This window comes from Lytechinus variegatus, chromosome 4 (assembly GCF_018143015.1).
Source record: "Lytechinus variegatus isolate NC3 chromosome 4, Lvar_3.0, whole genome shotgun sequence".
NCBI classification, from domain to species: Eukaryota; Metazoa; Echinodermata; class Echinoidea; order Temnopleuroida; family Toxopneustidae; genus Lytechinus; species Lytechinus variegatus.
In genome coordinates this window covers 6,808,296-6,833,153 of record NC_054743.1, presented here as the reverse complement: position 1 = coordinate 6,833,153, position 24,858 = coordinate 6,808,296, and the positions used below count along the sequence as shown (strand labels likewise).

Genomic DNA, 24,858 nt, shown 5'->3' with positions numbered 1-24,858 from the left:
ACTTATTTCTTCAAGCAAAACATAAGGAGAGTAGGAGCCCCAAATACCAGAAAACAGGCTACTACATGTATATGAGAGACACACACGTAACGGTGTCCTCTCATACACAGACATGCCTTTCCAATTACCTGCGCTGGATGGCCAGTACAAGGAAATTGATGCCATTTCTACGAGGAGCAGGTACAAACCTCAAAGATCTTTGGCATTTGCAAGACGAGGCAAAGCTTTTAGATATGGAATAGAAGAGTCCTGTCTGTATTGGATTCTCATACCATGCCTCAATGGAGAATCATTTCAAACATATCAATTCAAGAAAAGGTACATGTACATGGTAGGAAGCAAAACATGTACCGGTATTAGGGAGTGTATGCTGATAAATACTTGTATGTACATGTCCATGTCTACAATTTATTTTCTACAAGGTCTTTATCATTTGTTTGTTTGTTTTTTATTTCGCGTTCACAATACATTATCAAAAATTGTTTGCAATATACAAAATAATCCTTAATGTACATAAAGTAATACATAATTATAAAAAAAATGGAGTGTACATATATTTCACAATTATATAAAAAGCAACATTAACAAATGAACGCAGGAGACCCCTGACCACCATTGTAAGCAGTTAAGCTTGTAACTGATGGCGGCCTTATAAAAAGGGTTTTAAAAAGCAAATCAAATGAAGTACATGTGTGAACATATAGACCTCTATTGAGGAAAGCATACTGTAGTATTTGGGAAAAATTAATGTTTATTATGAAAAAAAATAAATGCATTTCAATCAGTCCTTCAAGACATTGAATCTCTAATCTAATGAAAGCTACTATCTTATGAAGATGTGGACATATTTTATATTCTTTGAGGGAAATTGGGCCACCATTTAAACCCCCTTCAAATAAAATATCAATATTTCACTGGAACTTGTACAACTTTGTCCAATAATTAAGTTCTAATATACTACATGTAGATGATATGCCTTAATTTCTTCATATTGTATATTGTCATACGTACGCATGGTTCCTTCATAATCCCTTTGAACACATCTACCTCTCTCAATTCACGATAGGATAAATTTAATAGGTGTGCATGTGAGAAAGATATCAATGATGATGTGGAAGCAGCTGGTAAATCATCCCTATACAGTGTATTCATTCATAACACATCCTATCCATTTATCTGTGAGACAGCTGCTGAGAAAAGGGTCACCAGTCCAAGCCACCAGTGCGGGGTGGAGACATCCATATTGAATGGACACACATGATGAAGCGCAGTCTGATACATACTGTCTGCACAAGAACGGTGTATGCATAAATTTCTCTGTCTCATGCAGAGTGGATACACCATCGTCTTCATCATATGGGACTAGGCATGCCCCTTTTTCCACTTGCAACCTTTTTATAATGTTAACAATGTTTGCAAAATTTATCCTATCACTGTACATTATTTGGCCCTTCCAAAATCTTACAATTTAAACCAATGACCAAGTATAAACCTCATTTAATATACACCCTGCAGTGCCTACATGTACATGTATTCTATATGTTTGTTATGGTACCGGGGAACACTTTAGAAAGGAAACCTGGGGGCGTTTCATCAAGATTTTTGTCTGACAATTTTCCAGATCTCACAACTTTCCTTGATTTTGATTAAACTATTGAAGCATATTTCCATTGGTATGATAAAAGATACCTTGCTGGATAAAACATCCAACAAGTTCCTTCATGAAAACCCCACCCTTGTGCATAGTAATATGTTATCATCAAACCGATGAACATTTTTTGTCCCAAATCAGACAACACTCACACAACAGGGTCAAGTATGAAAACATACAAACCATTAATCAACACACCTATTCAGGCGCGTACGCAGGATTTTTGAAAGGGGGGGGGGGTTTTCGAGCTGATTTTTTTTTTTAATCTCCCGCCCAGTCTCTAAAAAGTGATGAGCGGGGGGTGATGATTTTTTTTTTCAGCGCTGCAAATAAGACAATAACATTTAAGTGGGGATGGGTATGTAACAGTGCGGTCATGACCCGCGAGCGAGCAGAAATGTTCTCGTTTTTGCGTTGAAAACATAACCTTTTTGTCAATAGTTTGTTGGTATCATAGTCGATGCTACATGTCCTTCGGATCGTAGCACTCATGATATGGCCAACCGCGTAGCCAGGATTTCATTTTGGAGGGGGCGGTAAATGCACGCGAAGCTTTTAGTGTTTCATAAATTAAAATGAAAAGGAGCCGTTTCTCTTGTCTCTAGTACCTCCAATTCGGTTGACTATATTGCGATTTTGAACCTTGTTTTCAAAAGTGATTGTAAACGCACAAAAGAGGTATATAATGGAGGAAATTAAAATGATAATAACTCCGCGCAAAGCGCGGAAGCTAAAGTGATTTATCAATTTTTCTTGCCATAAAAAGGGTCCCGAGAAAAGGGTATTCTCAAAGATATATTGAAACTTTCTTTGGAAAGATCAGATTTGATTACAAACAATTTAGCATCAGTGCATATTTTTAACTCGCAAAACAGAGGAGAAGATTGGTAGAGGAAGATATTCCTCCCCGCGATGAGCAATGAAACTCTGAAATTTCAAAGGGCGGACGTTTATCAAATGTAGATATCTCTAATACCCAATCGTCTCTAATTCAATTGATTTTCTAAGATTATTGAACTTCATTACAAGGAAAATAGTGCGCATAAAGTTGAAACTTCTGTGATTTATTGAAATTATCTATATAATAAAGGATGATTAATTTTTTGACTTATCCTGAAGCGCTTCATTTTGAATATAAAGAAACTTAAGTGTCATTCAAAATTTCAAACTTAGGGCGCAAAACAGGACAGGAGATGAATGTATACAGGGAAATGACATGAAGTTTAATACAATTTGATAAAAAAAATATTGTACTTTTTTATTTAATACGACACGAATTCCATACCTTCCTCTTTTTAAATTAGGAACCTGTTTGCCCCCAAATTATGGTTGTTTATAGTAATGAGCTGAAAAGCGGGAGAAGCTGACTTTATGGAGGTGACGGCAGAAACTGATATAAAGATTTTGCCCGCTCGGAGCCGACCAGACCAGAAGTTGCGCGATCAATTGAAAAAAAAAGATAACTTCATACATTTACTTCGGCCTAACCTTACTCAAATTCATGCCCTAATGTATACAATTTTAACTTTAACTGGCAAGAAGCACATAGCTGAGGTGGAAAAACAGGGTTAGAGAAAAGGTGGGGGAACAATGGAGAACTTCAATATTGTCATTTAACCGCGCGCAGCGCGGAAGCAAAATTCATATATGAATTTAAAGCAAGAAGAGTGAAGGAGTTTCTCTTTTGAGAAAAAAATAAAGAATAAATAGAAAAAACACAAAGCTACCTTTCTTCCCTTTCCTTCCTTCCCTTTTCCTTTTCTCCTCTCCTTTTTCCCCTTCTTTTTTTTTCTTTTTGGGGACGTTTTGGGGGGCGACCGCCCCCCCTGGCTACGCGCCTGGATATGGCCTTGATCAGAACACTAGAAACTTGAGAAATGTCATGAATAATTACGAGCGAGCGGAGCAAGCGAGCCGAAATGTTTGCGTTTTTCCGTCAAAACATACATTTCTTGTCAATAGTTTGTTAGTAAATCAAGTATTAGTCGATGCTACATGTCCTTCTATTCGTAACACTCATAATACGGCCTTGAACAGGAGACTAGATACTTATGGAATTTCATAAATTATTACGAGCGAGCGGAGCGAGCTAACCGACATTTTGGTTTTCATATTGGTAAAACATATTTTGTAAGAAAACGTATGTCTTTGTCTTGGTTCACTTGTATTCATAAGTATACATCATGATAATCATGAATGGCCTTGTTAATGGCGATACCGTGATCATGTCGGCATCATGCGGAAATAAAAGATATAGATCTAATAAAATGGAGCGAGCGAAGCTAGCGGAAATTTTTTCTGTGTTTTTCGTCAGAAACATGAGATTCTGTTCATTATTGCTGTCATGGGTAGGGGAACTGTCCGTAACCAGACCAAGGAGTTATCAGGCGCTTGCCCGATAACTCCCTGACCAGACCGACCTCTGGGGAGACAAGCAAAAAAAAAAATAAAAATAAAAAAAAAAGGAAACGAAACGAAACGAAAAGGGGGGGGGTTTGAATCCCCGAAACCCCCCCCCTTGCGTACGCGCCTGCACCTATTACAGGTACTGTATATACCAGACTCGCACAGGAGGCAAATGTGTACTGTATGACTAGAGGATTAAAAAGTTCTATAGTCTGTATTACAAGTGATCAATAGATTGCCCTGAAATTGATTAACAAACACATCCTGTCCTTATAACCTGCTAATTGCCATTAACAGAATGACTACAAGAACAGGATGTGAACCTACATCAATAGAGTTCAATTCAAGAGGCAGCTTTATAAAACCCTAGATACATGTATGTCATAGGCAGTCTCCCAAACTGAACATTAGTACTGATGGTCAAATGATCTTGACAATGATCTCTGTGATGAAAGTCAAACTTATATAACTTTCACGAAGTAATTTAACGCTGATTTGACTGGACCTGAACTAAATCAGGATTTTGTAGTACTTGGTATTTCAAATGAAGCAGGGAAAACATTACATTCATGGAGGTTGGAAACTAAAAAAGGGAGACTTGGAAATCCCCATTCATACAATGTTCAAGCTTATCCAATGTTTTACAAAGTAAATTGTGAAAAATAGCTCCTGAATTTTTATTTCTAATTATTGAAATTATTTGGGTGAAGGGGAGAACAAGTTTTTCATTTTTTTTAAGGGAGTCTGTTATTGTTGGTATGGTATCCCTTCCACTGATTCTGAATTGCATTGAGGTTTGTGTTTAAAAACCAACTTCAGGTACCTCACACATCTGATCCAATCCCTACAAGTGTGAGTGTGATTGATCGGATCCATCGTTTATAAAGTCCATGTGAATAATACAGACCGAAAGTAGTGTTGCAACAATTTAAGACACGTCATCAACCTCAGGTATAAACCCAAACACTGCCTACTGAAGTCGATGGTCATGAAAAAAATCTTCCACCATCCCTTTTCAAATTATAAATACGCAAGTCAAAGCTGTAGTGGATAGTTCCATGATCAAACAGATTTGTGTATTCCTAAAAGCATAAAACTTAAAATTTTACTGTATTCAAACATTTCTCGCTGGGTTTATCAGACATAGGTTCCTTCCAAACAATTTGCAAACACATAGGCCTACTTCTGAAGTGAACCCCATTTTCCAAACCAAATAATTTATACATGCGTGTTCTCTGGCTGCAAATAAACAACCTACAGTGTACCATATATTAGACTCGTGACCCATCTCAACAAATCACATCTCATTTCCTTCCTATTCATTACCAGTCAGTCGGCGGCCATGCCCGACTGACCTAGAACATTAGCCTTACACCCACTATATATTTGAAATCACCGCTTGGAAACAGTGCACACTTGCGATTCAAGTGCTGTAAAAACAAAAGTAGGAGTACAAAAGCGAGTATGGAATGCGTGGTATTCAAAATTGTGTTTTTAGGCGATGAGTGTAGATACTGGTACTCCGCTATCCATGATTCATAGATTTTTCGTGCCTAATAAACTGGAACACCAAATATTGATTGGTGATAATGCTCAATAGAGAGTTATAATTTGTGTAATACATAGTACTGTCCATAGCCAGTACGTGTATGATGTACTGTAGAAGGATGTGTATTAGACCTTTCAATATGCAATGTGGGTGAGGTATTGCAGCATCAGATTAAAATAAATATTTGAGGTTTTCATCAAATAACATTCAATATCACAAGACAAGGAAGTACATGTATCAAAATGTAGGACCTATTGAAAGAATATATATTTTATATTTTTAAAAGAACTGTTAAGTACAAGTCTTGTAAAAATAAATGACTAGGCCTGTAATTTGCAATTTAAAGTTTAATACCCCAAAACAACAACAAAAATACTGGTATAGGGCTGGACCTAGAGCTACATGTACTGTACAGTATACAAGTATGTACACTGTACCTGAAATCCCTCATGTTCATTTTTTTTGGAGAAAATAAAGTGTACTACATGTATGTCTATGCACACATCCCTTTCATTCAAGCCCCTGAACGGAGCACCTTGTAGAATCAGGCATGCACTCACATGACTTCACAAGAGAGGTATATGTCAGGACAGTCAGGTGCCTTTGTGGCTTTAAAAAGAAAATCAACATATTTGTGTACCTCTGCCGTGCATCCCATGCAGACCGACTCGCAGCCCCTACCCCACCAACCGACCCGACCGACCGTATGGCAGCCAGCTTGATGATTAGATTGCTATGAATAATACATCAGGCATTAGACAGCTAGAGCTCCCTCAAATTGATGATAATCTTCGTAGGGAATCACGACCTGGGTACTGCTATGGCAGATCACCTGTTTTTTCCAAGGGATCTCCTGGCATAGGATTTGCATTTGGTTTGCAAAGTAATATCATGGTCCCAAGTCAATCCAAAACACCCACTTGCCCAGGGGCAATCATAATTTACAAATGGGACAGGGGAATTATGAGTCCAAAACAAGGCAATACATTAAAAAACAAATCAAAGGGCTACATGTACATGTAGGCGCACAATTTGTGTACACGTATAAATACCAGTCATGTTGCTAAATCAAACTTTGCAACATTGGCTGTAAAAAAACTACTGAAAAACTATGTCTTTTCTAGGAGATAACTTTACGAGGGGCAAACTTGAATTTCCATTTGCAATTTTCCATCAAAACGGTACTTTATTTTGAACATAAGTGTATAGGTTTTAATACATGAACATGTACATGTGTATCTGGTACCAAATCATTGAGCATGGTTGCTACATGTGCATGTACATGAGTAATGAATGTACTGTCACATGACTCACATTTCAATTTATTTTCTAAATGCCATACCTCACATTTTTGAAGCATCTATATTCATTGGTTTGTGGTTCTTTCCATATCCCATATTGTTCTGTTTTGGATTTTGTGATGTATTTTTCAATTCATGATGTACAAGTACTACATACGGTATACATATGTTTTGTTTCATATAAAATTGTTCATAAGGCCTGTACATTTTACAAATTTACAAACTTGTATGACGACTGAAAATTTCTGCAGATGAGAACTATTAGGCCTACAAGTACATCCTCCCAGAGAGTAACAAATAATCTGAATCATGTAGTATATAAGAATGTACATCACCATGTACAAGTTTGTGTTTAATATTTTCAAATGTGAATAGGGTCATTGTCAACTAGCATTTCCTATCGAGTGTGAGACTCCAGTCTGAGCTGACAGACTAACAGACAGGGTGTCTGGGTGAGAGAGGATATCAGAAGCTTCCATTCACCTGCATTCTATCATCCCTTGTGATTTCATGTGAGTACAGAACGGGAAAATGTTACCTGAATGTTGAAATTCAGTTCATGAACACAGTATTGACCTTACATGAACTGCTACAGTACAAAATACGAATGGCACTTCTGCCTACAGTACATGCACATCCTAGGCCTACAGGCATTTATTACGTTCAAGAGAAAGAAAGTGTACATGTATGCTGGCCTATATCTACTGTACTACATACATGTACATTATATTTGTACGCATATTTTGCAGTTTCACAGGACAGATACATGGGTTCAAATCAAAATGGATAACTTTTGTACAAGATAGTTCAAAATGGCAATTCCTTCCTTAGATTACACAGTTCTGCATTCACTCCAAATAAAAAAAAAATCTTACAAGTCAGCTATTGAATATGTAGCTGAATGAATACTTTCAGGCTTTTGACAATTTGTTATTTTAAGACAAGTTTGAAGGCCACATTATTCACATACTGTAGGCCTACTGTCCGTACAAGGTTTGAATGGAACATACCTACAGTACATGTAGAAGTACATAAAAAGGAGTAGTCCTTTATGTTTCATCCATGATTTCCTCCAGCACTTGGCACTCTTCTCTTCAGGGATGAGGCACAATATCGATTATGAAAATTATATACATGTACACTGCAGGGCATACATTATCAGCAAAAAGCTTTGAAAACTTAAATATTTTTTTCCAGAGAGAGAAAGATCATCATCATCACCATAAAAAGGACGATGCCAGGGCATATTCCCAGCCCCTGGCCGCATACATGTATATGTATGTACATGTACAAGCCTAGATATCAAGAATTATCATTGCTTGTCTGGCAATGCACACAGCGCATCACTATTCCATACCTGCTTCAAGTTATGTACCGGTACACGTACAATCTCAGTGGCCAGATGCCAAGCAAGCACAGAAGACGTCACAAACGGTCCGATGTCTCATGCGTGTCACAATCACACATCTGTCATCAACATATTCCTTCCATTCACCTTCACGAATGAATGCAGAGGGTTATACAAGTAGTGTGATGAGGGTGGATCAGAAGTCCTCAACGCAGGGTAAATAGTATGTAACTGCAGTACATACATGTGATGAGGTATAGAGATGGAAGGTCCATAACAAATACCGGTACATGCACACTGTACCCAACACACATGTACATTCAGTTAGACTCAGTCTCACTTTACATTGGGAAGGGTTGGGTGTCAGTCTGTACAAGCCGGTAGTCTACATACTCAGACCAGTGGCAGACATTGATCATGACAATGTTGCAGAAATAGTGAAAAAGCCTTAATACATGAGATATTTGGCCAAGAACCATGACTTCATGTGAGCGGGTATGTATGTCTGCATCCATGCACTCTAGGCTACTGCCTGGCAGGCATGAATTTTTTTTTAATGGGGAAGGGATGTACGCCTACATGTAGGAGTCTCAAACCAATTGTGCGAGTCTGGATGTTGATGTCTCCATGCATGGAATAATAGAATCACAGTAGATGTCCGATGCTGCTGCATTTCAAAACAATTGACAATATTTATGTACCATGTACCATGTACCCATATGGCCTTCAATATACATGTATCACAATGAAGCCATACATGTACATGTATCAGCACATTCAATTAAACCAGGAAACATTCCCTGCCTGATACGAGATGATAATCTTTCAAGTACAGGCCTATTGTATTGTACCTGCTACAAATCCAACAAAACTCACATCACAAGACACGGCCTTGATAAATTCTGAAACATTAATATGAAATAATTTAATTCATACATAGAAATGGATTTGTGTTGGAATTATTTTTCAATGAAATAATCATGAGATCTATTCTTCACTGTATCATACTGAACTGATATACATGTACATTTCATAAGCAATCACTTTGTATTGAAATACAGTGTACCGGTATTATGAATTTGGACAAGTTTTCCCACTGTTATGTTTCAGGGCCTTTTAAAAAGTGGCATATCACAGAAAGATCCATCTTGATAAATTAAAACCAATGAAACTTTATCGCACTAAAAAAGGGGATGCCACTAAAATATTTTATATTAGTATTAGTATTATAATCATTATCATTATACATAGTGGCCAATATTGCATTGTAAATATACATGTACATGTACAGTATACACAATGTAAAAAAAATCCATGGATCAAAATGTCAATTAGAAAATTAGGGATCAGAACTCAAATTAAAGCATGCATCGATGTCATCATGGTAGATTTAATCGTGGGGGTGCCCACTCTTGAAATGCATCCCAACTATTAAAACTCAGGTCTGATTTCAAAGACTAATGTGTGACCGATCTCAAGAGTTTGGTTCAGGAAGCCCTTGGGTTCCTGACACAATCACCTCACAGGAAACTCACCCAGATAATACCAGAAATCACCCATTCCATTTTCAGGACCCATCCTTTGAATACTGATGCATACAACAGATACAATAAAACTACACAATCAAGCTAATGGTATTTATAGGACATGTAAAAGGCATAGAAAGTGTTTGAAAGTTTTAAAGTTTATTGAAAATGCAAGATGCTTTCAGAGTTTCAGGGTCTCAGAGTACAACGAAAAGTATACATCCAGAGCACATACAGTATGTAAATGTAGCTCAATTATATTATCAATAAAATGCAATAATATCAGAGGAAGTGTAGACCCTTTCAATGCATATAATAATTTTGCTTTAAAAATTTGAATAGCATTTTTGGTCATCAGACAAAAAAGCTCTCAACTATACAGTGAAGTAGATGTACAGTCCTTTGTGAAAATATGCTATACAAAAGACTTTATGCATAGCAGTCTTTCAAAAATGTGGAGCAAATTGCAATGCCATACCATACCAGGAAAATTATTCCCTGCAATGGTATAAAATAAAAACATCTACACATAAAAGTATGAATCATTCCATATAAACGGGTCTGAATAAAAGAGAGAGTGAGACTAACAATCATTTCCAAGGCATGCCAAGTCCATGTCTCATGTCCCTGTCTCAGAATGGGGACCTCCTGAAATTTCACTCAATATGCAGCAACTTTCTTCAAGTTGGATGGTTTGGATTTTTTGCTAAGAAATATACCTATAAAATCCCTCTGGTCATCCACAGTAGGGCATGAATCATTGGCTTGTGCTGTAGGCCTACATGTACATGTACATGAAAGATAAACAGTGTATAATGTATGTACATGGTCATGAGCATGTAGAATATCAGTTTTCTTTCACAATGCAATATGCTTCAATACTACGCAGGCCAACATGTAAATTATGTACTTTAAAGTGTGCATATCCAGCATTCTTTCAGATCTATCAAGGAAGTGTACCGGTATGTTCTTGCATGAAGCTCATTGTTTTAATAAAGGCATGAGACCCCATTCTCAAATACACTTCATAAAACTAGTTTTCTGGAAACCGGGTCAGGAAACCAGTTTGGAAGATTGCTTGGCTAGCATTCACATTTGTTCACCCAAAAGTCGTTTTCAAAATCACTTCACATAAAGCGATCTTGTAGCTATGGGAACGCTCTCAGTGGGGCAACACTTTTTCGCGCAAAATTCAAAACCACAGCTTAGGCATTCTACACACAGTGTGTGAAATAGCACGCTCAAAATGTGCAAAGATCGCTTCACAAAGAACAGTTGCGTCCTCACTTTAACATGTACGCTATAACCAGTTTAACGAAGCAAATTGATCTTTAAAACTACATTGCGAGGTGGTTTTATGAACCGGTTTGGAAGAACGCTTCGACCATTTTCATTACACGTTAAACTAGTTTCCACTACTAGTTTCAAGTAAATTAGTTACAATTAGGAAGGTAGTGAGAACGGTGTCTAGGACTTCATGTACAGTGAAGGGGGTTCGGGGTTGGGGTCTGGTACTGCATTGTATGTTTGTTTCCTGTAGTAACTATCAGAGAGAGGTAAAGTTTTGAAAGTTCAAGTAAAAAATAAATCTGGTATTGTTTATCATTCAGAATAAACATGAACATACATGTACACGAGTGGAAGGCAGGGTCAAGTCCGGACGTCAGTGAAAAAAATCATCAGTACATAACACAGGGAGGGTAGCAAATAAATTTTATTTTAGGGGTTAAGCCTACTTTTATTAAGCTATAGAGCAAAGTCGATCTGAGGCTGCTCAGTCAGTCCGTGGCTGCCAGGCCCATGATCACCTGCCCAAATGAATTTTCGGAGGATTTCTATATCTGAATTCTGTTTCTAACAGAATGGATTTTCAGATTTTCTTTTCCATATACTGTACACGTACACACACTATCACTTCAATCTTCAATGAGTTGACACAAACGCTGTGACTCATGCTCAACTCATACAAGGGAATAACATTGTACAAACACAGGTAGATCTGAGCAATCACAGCCAATGTCAGATATTGATTTTTATGTACAGTACCCTAGCTAGTTGGAGTTCGAACTTGTAATGCTGCCATATACTGTACCATATGTACATGTATGAAGACTTCAATGAAGAAGACCAACATTATGTATTAAAGCTTCACATAAAGTGTACAGATGAATTTGGAATTTTGGCATACACCCTCCCCCCCCCCCCTCCCATAATAAAATGCCATTTGCCTGTTTTTATTAAATTTAACTTCTCATTATTTGGGGGGACTGTTGGAAATTTTTCAAAATACACTTTGTTGTCACATGTGCAATTCATTATTAATTCAAATAAAACAAAAAGTTCGGCAGGTTTTACTAAATTGCCAGCAAGTATAAAAAACAATGTGAAAGTTTTCCCATTGAAACCCACAAAAATCTATACATTATAAATAGAGGAAAAAGAAACACCCAATCCATGTTAAAATACAGCAAGCCCAATGAATAATGATAAATACATGTACCATGATCATAACAGCTGACTATTAAGCTGTAAAAAAAAAAAATTGAAAGGAGGTCTTGTCCATATAATGTACATGTATATGTACATGTATGCCACTGTAACAATCTCAAATGCAGAAAAAAATAAATATTAAATTTATGGCCCATATCCAGAGAATCTAAAACAGGTCAATGCTTTCTTGAAGAGCTGTCATGGTGCATTAAACACAACCAAAATCAGGGGTAACCATCCTAACAATGAATGCGTAATACAGGGGAAATTGCAATCTATCATCATAAATCCCTATTTACCATAAAACATACTGTACTTACAGTGACAACAGTCAACACCTATTGAGATTATGAGATAGATACATGCTAGTGCACAAATTTGCAACATATCTCATTTTACACTGATTTGTAGGTCTAAAGACACTGGAACAAATTTCATATCAAGAAGAATAATATTTCTGTCTTTTCTTGATTATGTTTAACTCACAATTTTAAGCCTGTATGTACATGTACATGTATGTAAATCAAAAACTTCAATGAGCAGCTGTGCATCTACTACGCTTTTGATATAAAGTTGAAATACAGAGAATAATGGGAACTTCCAAATGTGAATAGTATATACACTGTACTCACTGCAGGTAGTACTATCTCATTGTCTAGAAATAATCACTTAATTAGCAGGCTGTTCAATTAATTACAAACATTCAATCCATGAGGACGCAGGTGACTTTTGCCATTTGTGGAGAAAAAAGAAAATTTCATGCACAGTTGTAGGCCTGCTTTAATACTGCACATTCCAGTCTGTTATTAGCAATGAACCAAAAGATTCATAATTTTCAAAATGTAATATTTGTGAGGTTTTTTCATATGTTCTAAACAGTGAAAGAATGATTTCACCAATTTCACAGTCAAATTCATTCAGAGGAAATCGGCCAAGTGATGTGATGATCATCGTGTTGCTATTTCCGTCTTCTTAAGAGACAAGATCAATTAGGGATTTGGGGGTAACAGCTTATTACACTTTGAGGATAAATACACAATCCTCTCTATACACACTTCCTCTTATTAAAAAATTAGAACTTTCACATGGTTTAGTACGAGTCTATGGCTTCATTCAGCAGTTGAATTATGGTATGTTCATACAAGAACAGAACCCTAGATCATACACACTGTATGCAATGAAGTGTGGCTCTTGATCCTCATCTGAACAACCTCCTTGTTAACCATGACCAGAGGAGTTAATGTGAGAAAAAAAAAGTAAAGTCAATGAAAATGAGTAGTGGTATTTTAAATGGTAGGTAATAAATACAAAATTAAACAGGGGAATGGGGGCAAAACAGCCCTCGGAATGCTCAAAAGAGCCCTGGAGATCCCCATTAACTTTTCTTTTTTTTTCTTTCACAATTCTGATTTTGCTCATTTTGCAAAGCGCTGTGATACAATCATTGTGAAGAGCGCTACATAAATATATATTTATATTGTATTGTATTGTATCTGCAATGTTAAAGCTTATCCAATTTAGGCAGTAAATTGTGAAAAGAAACTGCCAAAAAAGTTTACACTTTACAGTCATGTACAGATTTTGCACTGACAGTATGCTTGTGATTTCATCCATGGAATAAAAGTACCGTATCACAGTCATTTGGCCAGGTTTTGAACCTTAGATGTGTAGTCAGGTCTGTAATACCCCTTTCATAGTGAGAGCCGAAGTGGAGTTAGTCCGGAGTCCAGGAGGAGTTACTCCACTTTGGAGGGCAATATGAAAATTCTGAGATTAGTTCGATCCGGATTCAAAGCGGAGTACTCAACCCACTTCGAGAAGAGGGTTACAAACGGAGTTACTCCGCACCGGAAATGCGGTATGCGCTTATCGCTGTGATCTTGCCACACGTATGGCGCGAGCTCGCTTGGAAACCATGGCAATGACTGCGGATACACCGCTGCAGTGCTTGCCAATAGAAAAGGGGGTTTAAAGTTGGTCCGCAGTACGAGCATATAAACTCAATCCGGAGTTATTCCGGAGTAACTCCACTTCGCCTTCAGTATGAAAACGGTATTAGACCGCTCACTCAGCCACTGCACCTCCATGAGCATCTACATGTAGTATACAGGCCTGCATTTGATTTGGGTCAAGACTAAAATGTTTAGAAATCAAGAATCATATTGATTCTTAAGGGGTGGGGTTAAGGTATTCTACATACATGTACAAGTTGATAAATATTACAAATCCAGTGTGTGTGATGCCGTTATTTATAGTTGTCGTAGTTGATATATCTGGCAAGCTTACAGGCTGTAAGTGTCAAATAAGGGTCTGATTCTGAAGACTAAACAGCAAGTGTCACAGAGGGCCTCATTTACAAATCCCAGTTTGCCATCTCTCTGATCCCCTCCCCCAATGCCTGGCCTGGCAGCCAAGACAGGAAACGCATGCTGAAATCAATCGGGGACAGAGCTGGATGACTCAAATGCAGGGACGATAAACTTTCTTGTTTGTCCCAACACTTTCTCTCTCTACGCTGGCACAGCCCAAAGAATGTCAACATTCATGAATTGATGTACACTTGATCTTGTGAGTAATACTGCACTTGAAGATCGCTTGAGAGATTGTATGATTATCATACTGTACAAGCAATACAACATTTCAATAGCAAGAGTGTGCAAATGCTGTACACATTTTGATGCAACATGATCATGCACTCTGTGTATTTTACAAATCATGTTCACTCTCTGAATGTGTTGTGTATCACAGCAAAACAACAGATTGTACGCATAATGACATAGAGTCAATTTAAATACATAAATAATACCATGTTCATTTTTTTTGGGGGGTGAATGTATGTTTATTTTGCAGGTAGTCAATAGTTGGAATTTTAAAAAGTACTAAATAAACTTTGAAATAAATAAATGCAGTTTGAAAGGCGCAGCTTAGGCTCATACAGTTTGCATTCAAGAATACATACAATTTTACAATCTCTTGTACACTAAAATTTGAATGCACTGAGCAACCGTCATTGTAAAAAAAAAGATAAAAAGAGAACAGAAAATTGAAGAGATTTATAATAAAATCAACTGTATTCATCAGGTTTAACCTGATAAATACATGTACAGTTGATTAATAACGTATTCCTTAGTTTGGTGTCAAGCAGCAGTAAGTAAATAATGACAAGTATACTTCAGTACAATTTACATGTACCGCCTCAAAGTTTGTCAGTTCCAGGTATTCTCTGATCGGGAAATTTACCCCGATCAGAAAAAACCAGGTATTTTGGTAATGTGAAAGCAAACTACGCGTAATTTCCCTGAAAGAAAATACCTGCTAAATAGTAAGTACTTGGCGAAATTACAAGAACTTTCGCTGGGATTTTTCCAAGGTCGCAGGTATTTTGGCAATGTGAAAGCAATTTACGGGAACTTTTAGCCCAGCGTGTAGTTGGACGCGGTGGCGTGGGTGGCCGCTGGGCTAGCGATTTTGAACCTTGCGCCTTGCCTGCTTATCTGACCATACTGTGCATGCTCGTAACTTCGGGAACTTATTACCGAACTTATGCCGAAGGGTATGTTTCGGGGCGGTGTGAATGCAAAAATAATTAATGGGTATTTCTTTGCTTAAAAAAATTCTCATAATTTAACAGGGATTCTTGTGATCAAAGCGGTTTGAAACTACCTAGAGAAAACAGCAGTGAATTTGTTGAAAAGAAAAATGCCATTTCTGTTGCACTTGTTATTTCCTGTGCATTCGTTGAGAGTAACTTTATGGAGGAAGCTTTGGGTAGATTACTCTCATACAGCATAGGGCCTTGGGCTGTTAATCCACTCTACAGTTCACACAGGAAACTGGATGTACCAGTAAATACTGAGATTATCTTGTGTATACTTCACATAGTACTTTAATTCATTTTCCTCTCCTGATTATCACATGTCACAGTTGTAACACTCAATACAAGGGCAGGTGTACCCATGTACATGTACATGAGTTCAAGTTCAGTGCTGTCTGTTCAATTGGTGTTGGTATTGGTGTTGGGTCAATCAGCACAGCACAAACTGGTCATCAATGCAATAAATGATGAGCCATTAGTGATTAAAAAATCATTTAAATTTACAATTCTTTTTCTACAGGTGTTGAAGCTGCATATGTAAAAAACAAAAGTTTAGAAAGGATATTTCAATCTTCCAAATGTTTACAAGCAATCAAAAAAAACGTTTTACATGTAGGAGAAGGCGGGGTAAGTTGTGACAGTTTTTGCTTTTTGCATGTTAGAATTGATATAATTAATAATCTTGTCGAAATAAGTACCTTGCCTTGATATTTAATTCTTCTGAAATATTTTCCACCTATATATAACTTTCGATCCCCACACTGAAAGTCATCGTGACCGTTGAAAAAAACGATGTCAAATGGCTCAACTTGCCCCATATATGGGGTAAGTTTGAGCCACCTTCTGGGGTAAGTTGAGCCACAAAAACTATGTACAAAATGTATGAGGGGAGAACCAGCATGTCAATTTTTTGTTTTAAGTCTTTTCACTTGCTAATTCTCTATAAATACTAACATCCTTTAAAAGGAAAAGAACAGTCATGTAAATTTGCTCCTTTCAGCCAGCATTTCAATCGATTTTTATGATTTGTTTGTTTTTTAAGATACATTACCATAGGAATTACCATGGCTCAACTTGCCCCATGCTGTTTGGCTCAACTTACCCCAGTCCGAACTTAGTGCGATAATTTTGTATCCACACATTTATTATACATCCATCATATAAAAGACCATGACAAGAATGAAGATCCATACCTGGACTAATAATGTTGTTATCATGTCTTTATTATATTTAAAGACGTGTGTGTTTATAAAGCACTTATCTATTTCACACTCTTTTTTACTTTTTTGGCTGAAATTCATATTTTTTCCTCTAAAAAAATACTTTTTGTTTCAAAGTTGAAAACAATATGGTGGGGTTAGGGGTTATGCTATGGTTCATCAATACATGACACCACCACAATGTCTGACTCATTCATTATTGGCCTGGGGCTGGTGGCTCAACTTGCCCCTATGCTCAACTTACCCCGCCTTCCCCTACATGTAGATCTACTGTATCTTTTACAATATTGTGTGCACAGCTATTCTTGATGATCTGCGTGTAGGACTTGTTAAAAACATTTTGTACAATCCAGCAATAAAATTGTCCAGTAAAGACAATTTCATTTAAGTGACACAAAACAATCATGACAAAGATGATTAGTAAAGACAAGAAAAATTGCAATTATGTGGAAATATAAATAGTAAAAAGGAAATGATTTATGAACATATTATAATAGACACAAATGCTGCAAGTCAATATAGAAAACATGTTGGCTTCAGCATGGCAAAGTCAAAAAGCAGAAATAAATGAAGCAGATGTTACGTTATCACCATTATCATCATTGCCTTGTAACAGGGGTGTAAATCTCTCCCAAAAGGTAGGAGGGGGGACAAGGGGCTGAAAAATTTGACAAGCCAAAAAAAAAAAAAGTTTATCACCCAAAATTTAAGGTCATTTCGACGAAAATAAATTTGACAAGCAAAAAAAAGGTTATCACCCCAAATTTAAGGTCATTTGGACAAAAAAAAGATCACAAATAGTAGGGGGCATTTGATATTGTGTCCCCCCCCCCCATTATTTTGTGAGTATGATGATGAGGATCCTGTCATCATCATCATCCTCATCCTGTACCCCCTGGGATTTCCGCAGATGCCTTGTTAACATCCTCATCTACTGCCCTATAAATTGCTGGCTACCCCTGTAACTGCCACCTCTTCCTCATCAAACACCCTCATCAACATCATCCTGATCCAGCAAGCTCACATTAAGTGAGCAATCATGATCATCACAATCATCATCATCAGCAGCAGCAGCAGCTAGCAGCAGCATCATCCGAATCATTATCGAAATTCAGAGCTGTCAACCTTACATGTGAAAAATCTTATTTCTTTTTATCCAATTTTTAAGCCTAAAAATTTGATAAACATACCACAAATCATTGTTCTTACAAGTTACAAAAAGTCCTATTGCCATTTTCCCCTTGAAATTTAATAGCAGGAAAAAATGCAATCAATTGGCAGCTCTGCCTCATCTTCCTCATCCTCACCATAATCATCATCCTCAGCGTCATCCTCATCATCATCACCATCCTCATCATTATCATCATTCATCAACATCATCAACAACTCCATCATCCATGACATCATGAAGAGGCTAACACCACATTGTATGCCTGTCACTTTTTTCTTCCAGCGTCCTCAAGACATTTGAGAGGAACAACTCTATGAAACTCTCTCCTTCACACTGCACTGCCTCCAGCATTATCACTGCACTGGCTGCCAGTTGGCACTACCAGTGCACTGTCCTCTAGCAGTATGGCATGCACAGTCACAGATCCTCAGAGTCAGAGTTCGCAAATGAAAATCAGAGCAGAGGCAGAGCAGAGCAATTGACAATCACAATTAGACGTATCTAACTTAACATTACCCTTCTCCATACTGTTCAATGAACACTTATTGTAGAATCCTTAAGAAATTGGAGAGCACTTTATGTTTATTCCGTAATAAAATCCACTTCAGCTTCAAAACCAAACTCCAAAAAATATCCACATCAACGGCACCGGCACTGTCCATCACAGTTGGGCGCGCCTGCCTATCCCACTAAACATGCCGAACACAACACACACACACAGTCACGGGCCTCCATTCATTCGTCGCGGAAAGAGCGAACTTTGGTCGCAATAAAACTAAAGTTTCAGCATATTCCCTTGATTTTCCACCATATTCACTCAAACCAACGTACCCAAGAAACTCTTCGACAAATTATATGAACTCTCATTAATAAATGATGCTAAAAAAAGGAGAAATCATACCTTGTTTAGCATTGATTTGATCCTCGACAAGTTCTGTGTTCTCCGCCATGACGGTGATGTCATATGAAGGCTAGTCTCGCGATCAGCCGTGCATTCCCTTTGCGGTGTTTCTATCCTTGCCACAGCTCAATTATTCCTGGAACTGCATCCAATTGAATTCAGGGGTGTTTCGTGGAATCTTCAAATTGAATTTTAAACAAAGTGATAATAGTGATACAGCAAGCCTGGAGTAGGCCCAGCGACCAGAGTCGATGATTTTAACACATATTTTGTCTACATAGAAAAAAAACATTAGTAGGCCTAATAAAATAGGAAAGAGAAGTCATTGGAAACGGGGGCTTTCATGATACTATACACAACAAATTTTAGGCCTATAGGATGGATAGGAATAATTAGCTCTCGCATCTGATCACTACCCATTTATATTAACACCTGGGTGGAGTGCAGTTGTTGGAGTTGTAGTTGTTGTTTTTGTTTGTTTTTCTTGTTCTTGTTGTTCAGAATAGACGCTCTCATTAAAAAAATATATAAATACAGGCGCGGATCCAGGAGGGGGCCGAGCCGGCCCCGCCCCCCCCCCCCCTATTTTTTTGACAACCTGCAGAAAAACTTGTACTCTTCATCTTGATAGAAACTACGAAAAACAGAAAGAACAGTAAGAAAGAGGTATTATACCCATGATGCGTAATTTACAGTCTCGTTACGACCGGCCCGACCCCAACTTGAAGGAAACAATTAAAAGATGAGGGGAAAATTGGAAAATAGACTTTATATAATAATTTCCGATCGCACTTCGCGCTCGCATTGCCTGTGTAATGAATCCCATTCAACAGAGGATTAAATGACACTTCATATATCCAGTTCTGAAATTAATTTGCACACAATATTTCAGCTCGCACATCAAAATTTCATTATTTTGTTTGATTTACACAAATTGTTATATCGAAATTTTTCAGCTCGCGCTGCGCGCTCGCATTGTTTGATTTGTGAGATACCTATCCTCTTTGGAAATTCTTTCCAAAATTTGTCAAAATGCTCCTTTATCATGTCAGTATATAAAAAATTAAGCTCGTGCTTCGAGCTCGCATTTAATTGTTTGAGACATACAACTTGTTCTTTATTTAAATAAAAACGAGCTTAGACTGTCCAGTTTTCAGGTCGGAATATACAAATTTTTGAGCTCGTCGCGCTTCGCACTCTCATTACTTAATTGGTGATACTTGTATCCTCTTCATTAATAACTAAAAACAGTCCTAATTGAGTTCCTTTTCACATTGCTATAATAAAATTTCGACTCGCGCTCGCATTGTTTAGTTGGATACTTATCTTTGTTCATGTTTATAAAAACTGCTCAGAATCTTCAGTTATAAGGACATAAAAACAAAGAGTTTTAGCTCGCGCTTCGCGCTCGCATTATATATTAAGACCACATGAGATACCTTATCTTGTTTATAGCAATAAAAACTAACATATCCTTAAAACTTCAGTCTTTAGCTAGGACTACCTCCTGAAAAACCAACAAATAAAAATCAGATTATATAGCGGTCAATCGAGAAAAATGTTGATGAAAATATTTTTCGCCCCCCCCCCATTGGCGAAAGCTGGATCCGCCCCTGATATAAGCCACTCAAAATTGTTATTATCCCGCTTTACTTTTTTCAAAACTTATCTTTGGGATCGAACACGTGTCACATCCTGAAGCAGGCAGCCAGGCACACATGCCCGTGAGTGCGATTTTATGAAATGAAAATGAAATGAAATTAAAATCCATATTTTATTGTTCGAAATAGACATGAAATGAAATACTTCGAAAATTTGCTTTGCCCAATTGGTCGTGGGCCCGGAATCCACCGTGCATCGCCAGATGTTAGACCCATTAGACCTTAATTTTGATAAAAGAAAATTCGCAAGCGACAAAGTGTGGGTTTCGCTGATGCCTTAAAAATATTGACATCTATTTTGCAAAACAGGCAGAGGGGGCTGAGGCTCAGGTTGGAACTGAAATTTGTGGAATACCCGGTATTTCATATCGTCATAATTTTAACATGATATATTGATGATTACAGTTATCATAATATTTAAATTGTAGGTGTATTGTTTATCAGACAATTTAGAATTAAAAAACGTGCTCGTTTGGGTTTTTTATGAATCAACACCAATTTATTCTCCAAAATTTTGTGAGATTCTTTTTTCCGGGGTGGGGTGAGAGGACCCTCTCCCAAAGGCTGTTGTAGTCCTACCAAATTCGAAATCAAAGGAGCACTCCCCCTCCCCCGGCCGGACCACCCCAATGAAGATGTGCATTTCTATTTTCGTGTCATTATGTTTTTTTTTAGGATGAGGCGAACCCCCTCCCACATACACGGTCGTCCACACTCATACAAACACGTGAAAAATCACTTGAGATTCATTCAAATCAAACCAGACATACCGGTTTGTATCTATACTGTAAACTTTACAAGAGGTATAATATTGGGTTGCGATAATATTGACATCGTTCTGCATTTTGCCTAGCTGTATTTTTATGATAGGCCTTTAACCCTTTAGGGGACCGATTCAGCCAACCCCCCCCCCCCCCCGACAATTTTCGTGATATTTCAGCCGCGCATTTTTTTTAACCATGTCGCTCACTGACTTTTTACTTCCAACTCTCACACAACTTTTGAGACCAAATTGGGACCTCCGGGTACGCGTTTTCCGAAAGCATTTCGTCAGGGCATAGAGACCCAAATTTGCTAAAAAAAAAAAAACTTCGTTCATAATAATGTATCATTATTTTTTCTTTTACTGATCAAAATCAATTAATTTTAATCTTGTTTATTGTCAAAATAAGTTTCCGACAATTTCCAATGCAAAAAAAAGTTGAAAAACAAAGACATACACAAAAAAATTAGGAAAAAAAAATGAAAATGAAAATGTGATGTTAAAATGTTTATAAAGAACATCAGTTGATCGGATTCCTATAAAAAGTTTTGTGAACCAAAAAATAACATTTTAGGGGCGTCATTTAGTTAATTAGAGCAAACTTTTAATTTTATGCATATATTAGCATAATTAATCAGCAATGAGATTTTTTCGCAGAATTATAGTATAGTTTATAGATCGATTATACTATGTTGTGCCAAATTTCGAATAGATAAAAACAATGCACATCCTGGTCGATATGCAATGGAGAGGAATATAATGACGTCTCCCACACACTATTATGTTGTCAATGAAATATTCCAATTTCCTCCAAGTTGTCATGAGGAGAAACAAAGTTTTATTTCTCCCTGATCATGAGGAATTACCATTGTTTAACCTTTTATAGTTCAATCACGTGGGTCCTTAATGTCAATTCTGTATTGAAAAAATGAAATATTGCCTAATTTAAACACTAAAAATAAAAAGAGATAGTGAGTGAAATACATAATCGATTCTCCCATTTGCATGTCACTGAGTTGTGCATAAACTGTTTTGTGAAAAATAAGATAAACTTTAAAATGTCATAACTTTATTATTTTCCATCCAATTTTGATGAAATTTTCATTGATGTTTGTTTGCTTGAATTTCCTCTATTGATTCAGATCAGTTGTTTTCTGTGGTGGACTTGACCTTTCACTAAGTATTTCAATGTTATTTCCCTAATGGACTGCTGCGAGTATAGACTATTCTCCTTATACAAGTAAACAGTCTATAATAAATCAGACACCGGAAGGGGATTGTTTCCTGAGACCATCCACATTTTGGCCCCCGGCCGAACCCCCCCCCCCCCCCCAGCTACCTTTCTTTTCAATGAGACCTAAAATTAGTCATTAGAACATGTAGAAAAAATGATGATGAAAATATGACCTCGCTCGACCCCCGTTGGTTTGCTTGAATTGATTCTAGGAAGGGGGAAGGGGAGCAGGGGCCAGGGAAAGATTTTTAAAGAGGGGGGGGGGGGGGGGGTGGTTTGTAAACAAATTCATAATAAAAGTTTTTACTTTAAAATGAAGGAGATGTTGGTCACAAAAGAATGGCCAACAAGTTTGTTTTCGTTAAAAACATGAAAGTGACTTTGACTAAAAAATAATTTGACTTAAGTAAGAGTAACAAAGTTTTGGCTAAATAGTGAAGGTGATATTGGTCAAATTTTCACGGGGTTCTGCCTATGATGTAGAACATCCGAAGCATGCACCCCCAGAAAAATCTTCCTCAGCAGCAACCCCGCTACCCAGCCGGGAACCAATGGGCGTCAATTTCTAAATTTTACAAAAGCTACTTCATCCTTCGCCCCCAAAATATATATTTTGGGGCGCAATTTTTTTTCTTTGTTGTTTGTAGGGTGCTTGATTGCCCATATCCCACAAATAATTCAGTTATTCAGATATTTATAAGAAAAAAACCCCGTTAAATTCTTATTTTCTTCACTGACTATTGGATTCGGTGAATAAACAAAAAAATAAATCAGGGAAGCTCATGAGTTTTTCCAACCCATTGCTTTGTGTCTAACTGAAGATGGCGCTATTTCAGAGAGCGCAATTTTACCATTCACAAGCCGCCTCCATTGATGTCCTTCCTGATGATAATTATGTATACAGTGCGTATCAAAAAAAAACGGGACAGATTTGAAAAGTCTATAAATTTTTTGTTTCAAATAATGATGTCTATATTTTGGTGTTGGTGTTAAAAGATGTTGCTCTAAGGTCTTATTTTTGAAATGCAATTTATGAAAATACATTTTATTCATGCTTGAGCGAACACTGGACATTTTTGTTGGGGGTTCAAAAAGAGGCTTGCGCCAGAATTGCAGAATATGTGTAATACAACGATCAGACTCCTTGCAAATCAGGAGACTTCCTCTTGTCCTTTTCATTATCTGTTCTACAATTTTCGAATTATGCTCTCAAATTTCATTTACAAAGTTATTTATTTAATTGAATTATTTCGTTTCTTCATTTAATCTTCTCTTACCTTTTAATTTTCCTTCATAAGTAACTGAGAAAAGAGATTTTTTTGTCAACCCAAGCAAGAAGATTTGAATGGTTAATTGGGAAAACTTGTGATTATTAAAATCGTTAATTATGTGAAACAAATAATGTTATGTACCTTTAAAAGACATGAATCTATTTTTCAATGGGTCATTAATTCCTTGACCAAGTTTAATTGCTTGACAGGAAACACAGGAAGGGATTCATGTCTTTCAATGACAATGGTGTATTGAGTCAATTTTGAAGGAGCTAGATATGGCAGATCGGGTGAAATGTATTAAAAAGTTGTGAGCGAAGTGCGCACGCAAATATTCCCACTTTTTTAATTACAATATCAAATTTTGTGATAGATTTTGACATAATATTCAGAAAATAATATCATATTTTACTTTCTATCTGTCCTTTTATTTCCTGTCCACTTTTTTTGGTCATGATTTTTTTTAATTGGGGGGGGGGGGGGGGGAGCAACCCGAGCGCCCACCCATCTGTGTGGCTTTGTTCAAAAGGCACCATAATCTTTGTAGCACATAATGAAAGGATTTGAATAAAAAAAATCCATGCTCTCCCATAATTCGGTTGAAAAAAAAAATTTTAGCTTGAAGAAGGAATATTCAAAGCTAACAGAGAGCATATTAAAAAGAAATAACAGAATAATTCAAGCAAATAAATAGATCTGAAAATGAATTTTGACCGCATGATTTGAAAATTATGGCAAAGATAATGAAAAGGTTAAGAGGAAGTCTGCTAA

General features: G+C 37.0%; 1 protein-coding gene across 1 annotated transcript in view; it reads right to left on the bottom strand.

Annotated features, from left to right (window-relative positions):
* Positions 1-19,253, bottom strand: part of LOC121413268 (titin homolog) — an 87,801-nt gene extending 68,548 nt beyond the window's left edge. The window contains exon 1 of the mRNA XM_041606028.1: positions 19,159-19,253. Coding sequence (XP_041461962.1) covers positions 19,159-19,207 — 49 coding nt within the window. The 5' untranslated portion in view covers positions 19,208-19,253. The remainder of the gene's footprint in view (positions 1-19,158) is intronic.
* Positions 19,254-24,858: the final 5,605 nt, after the last annotated feature.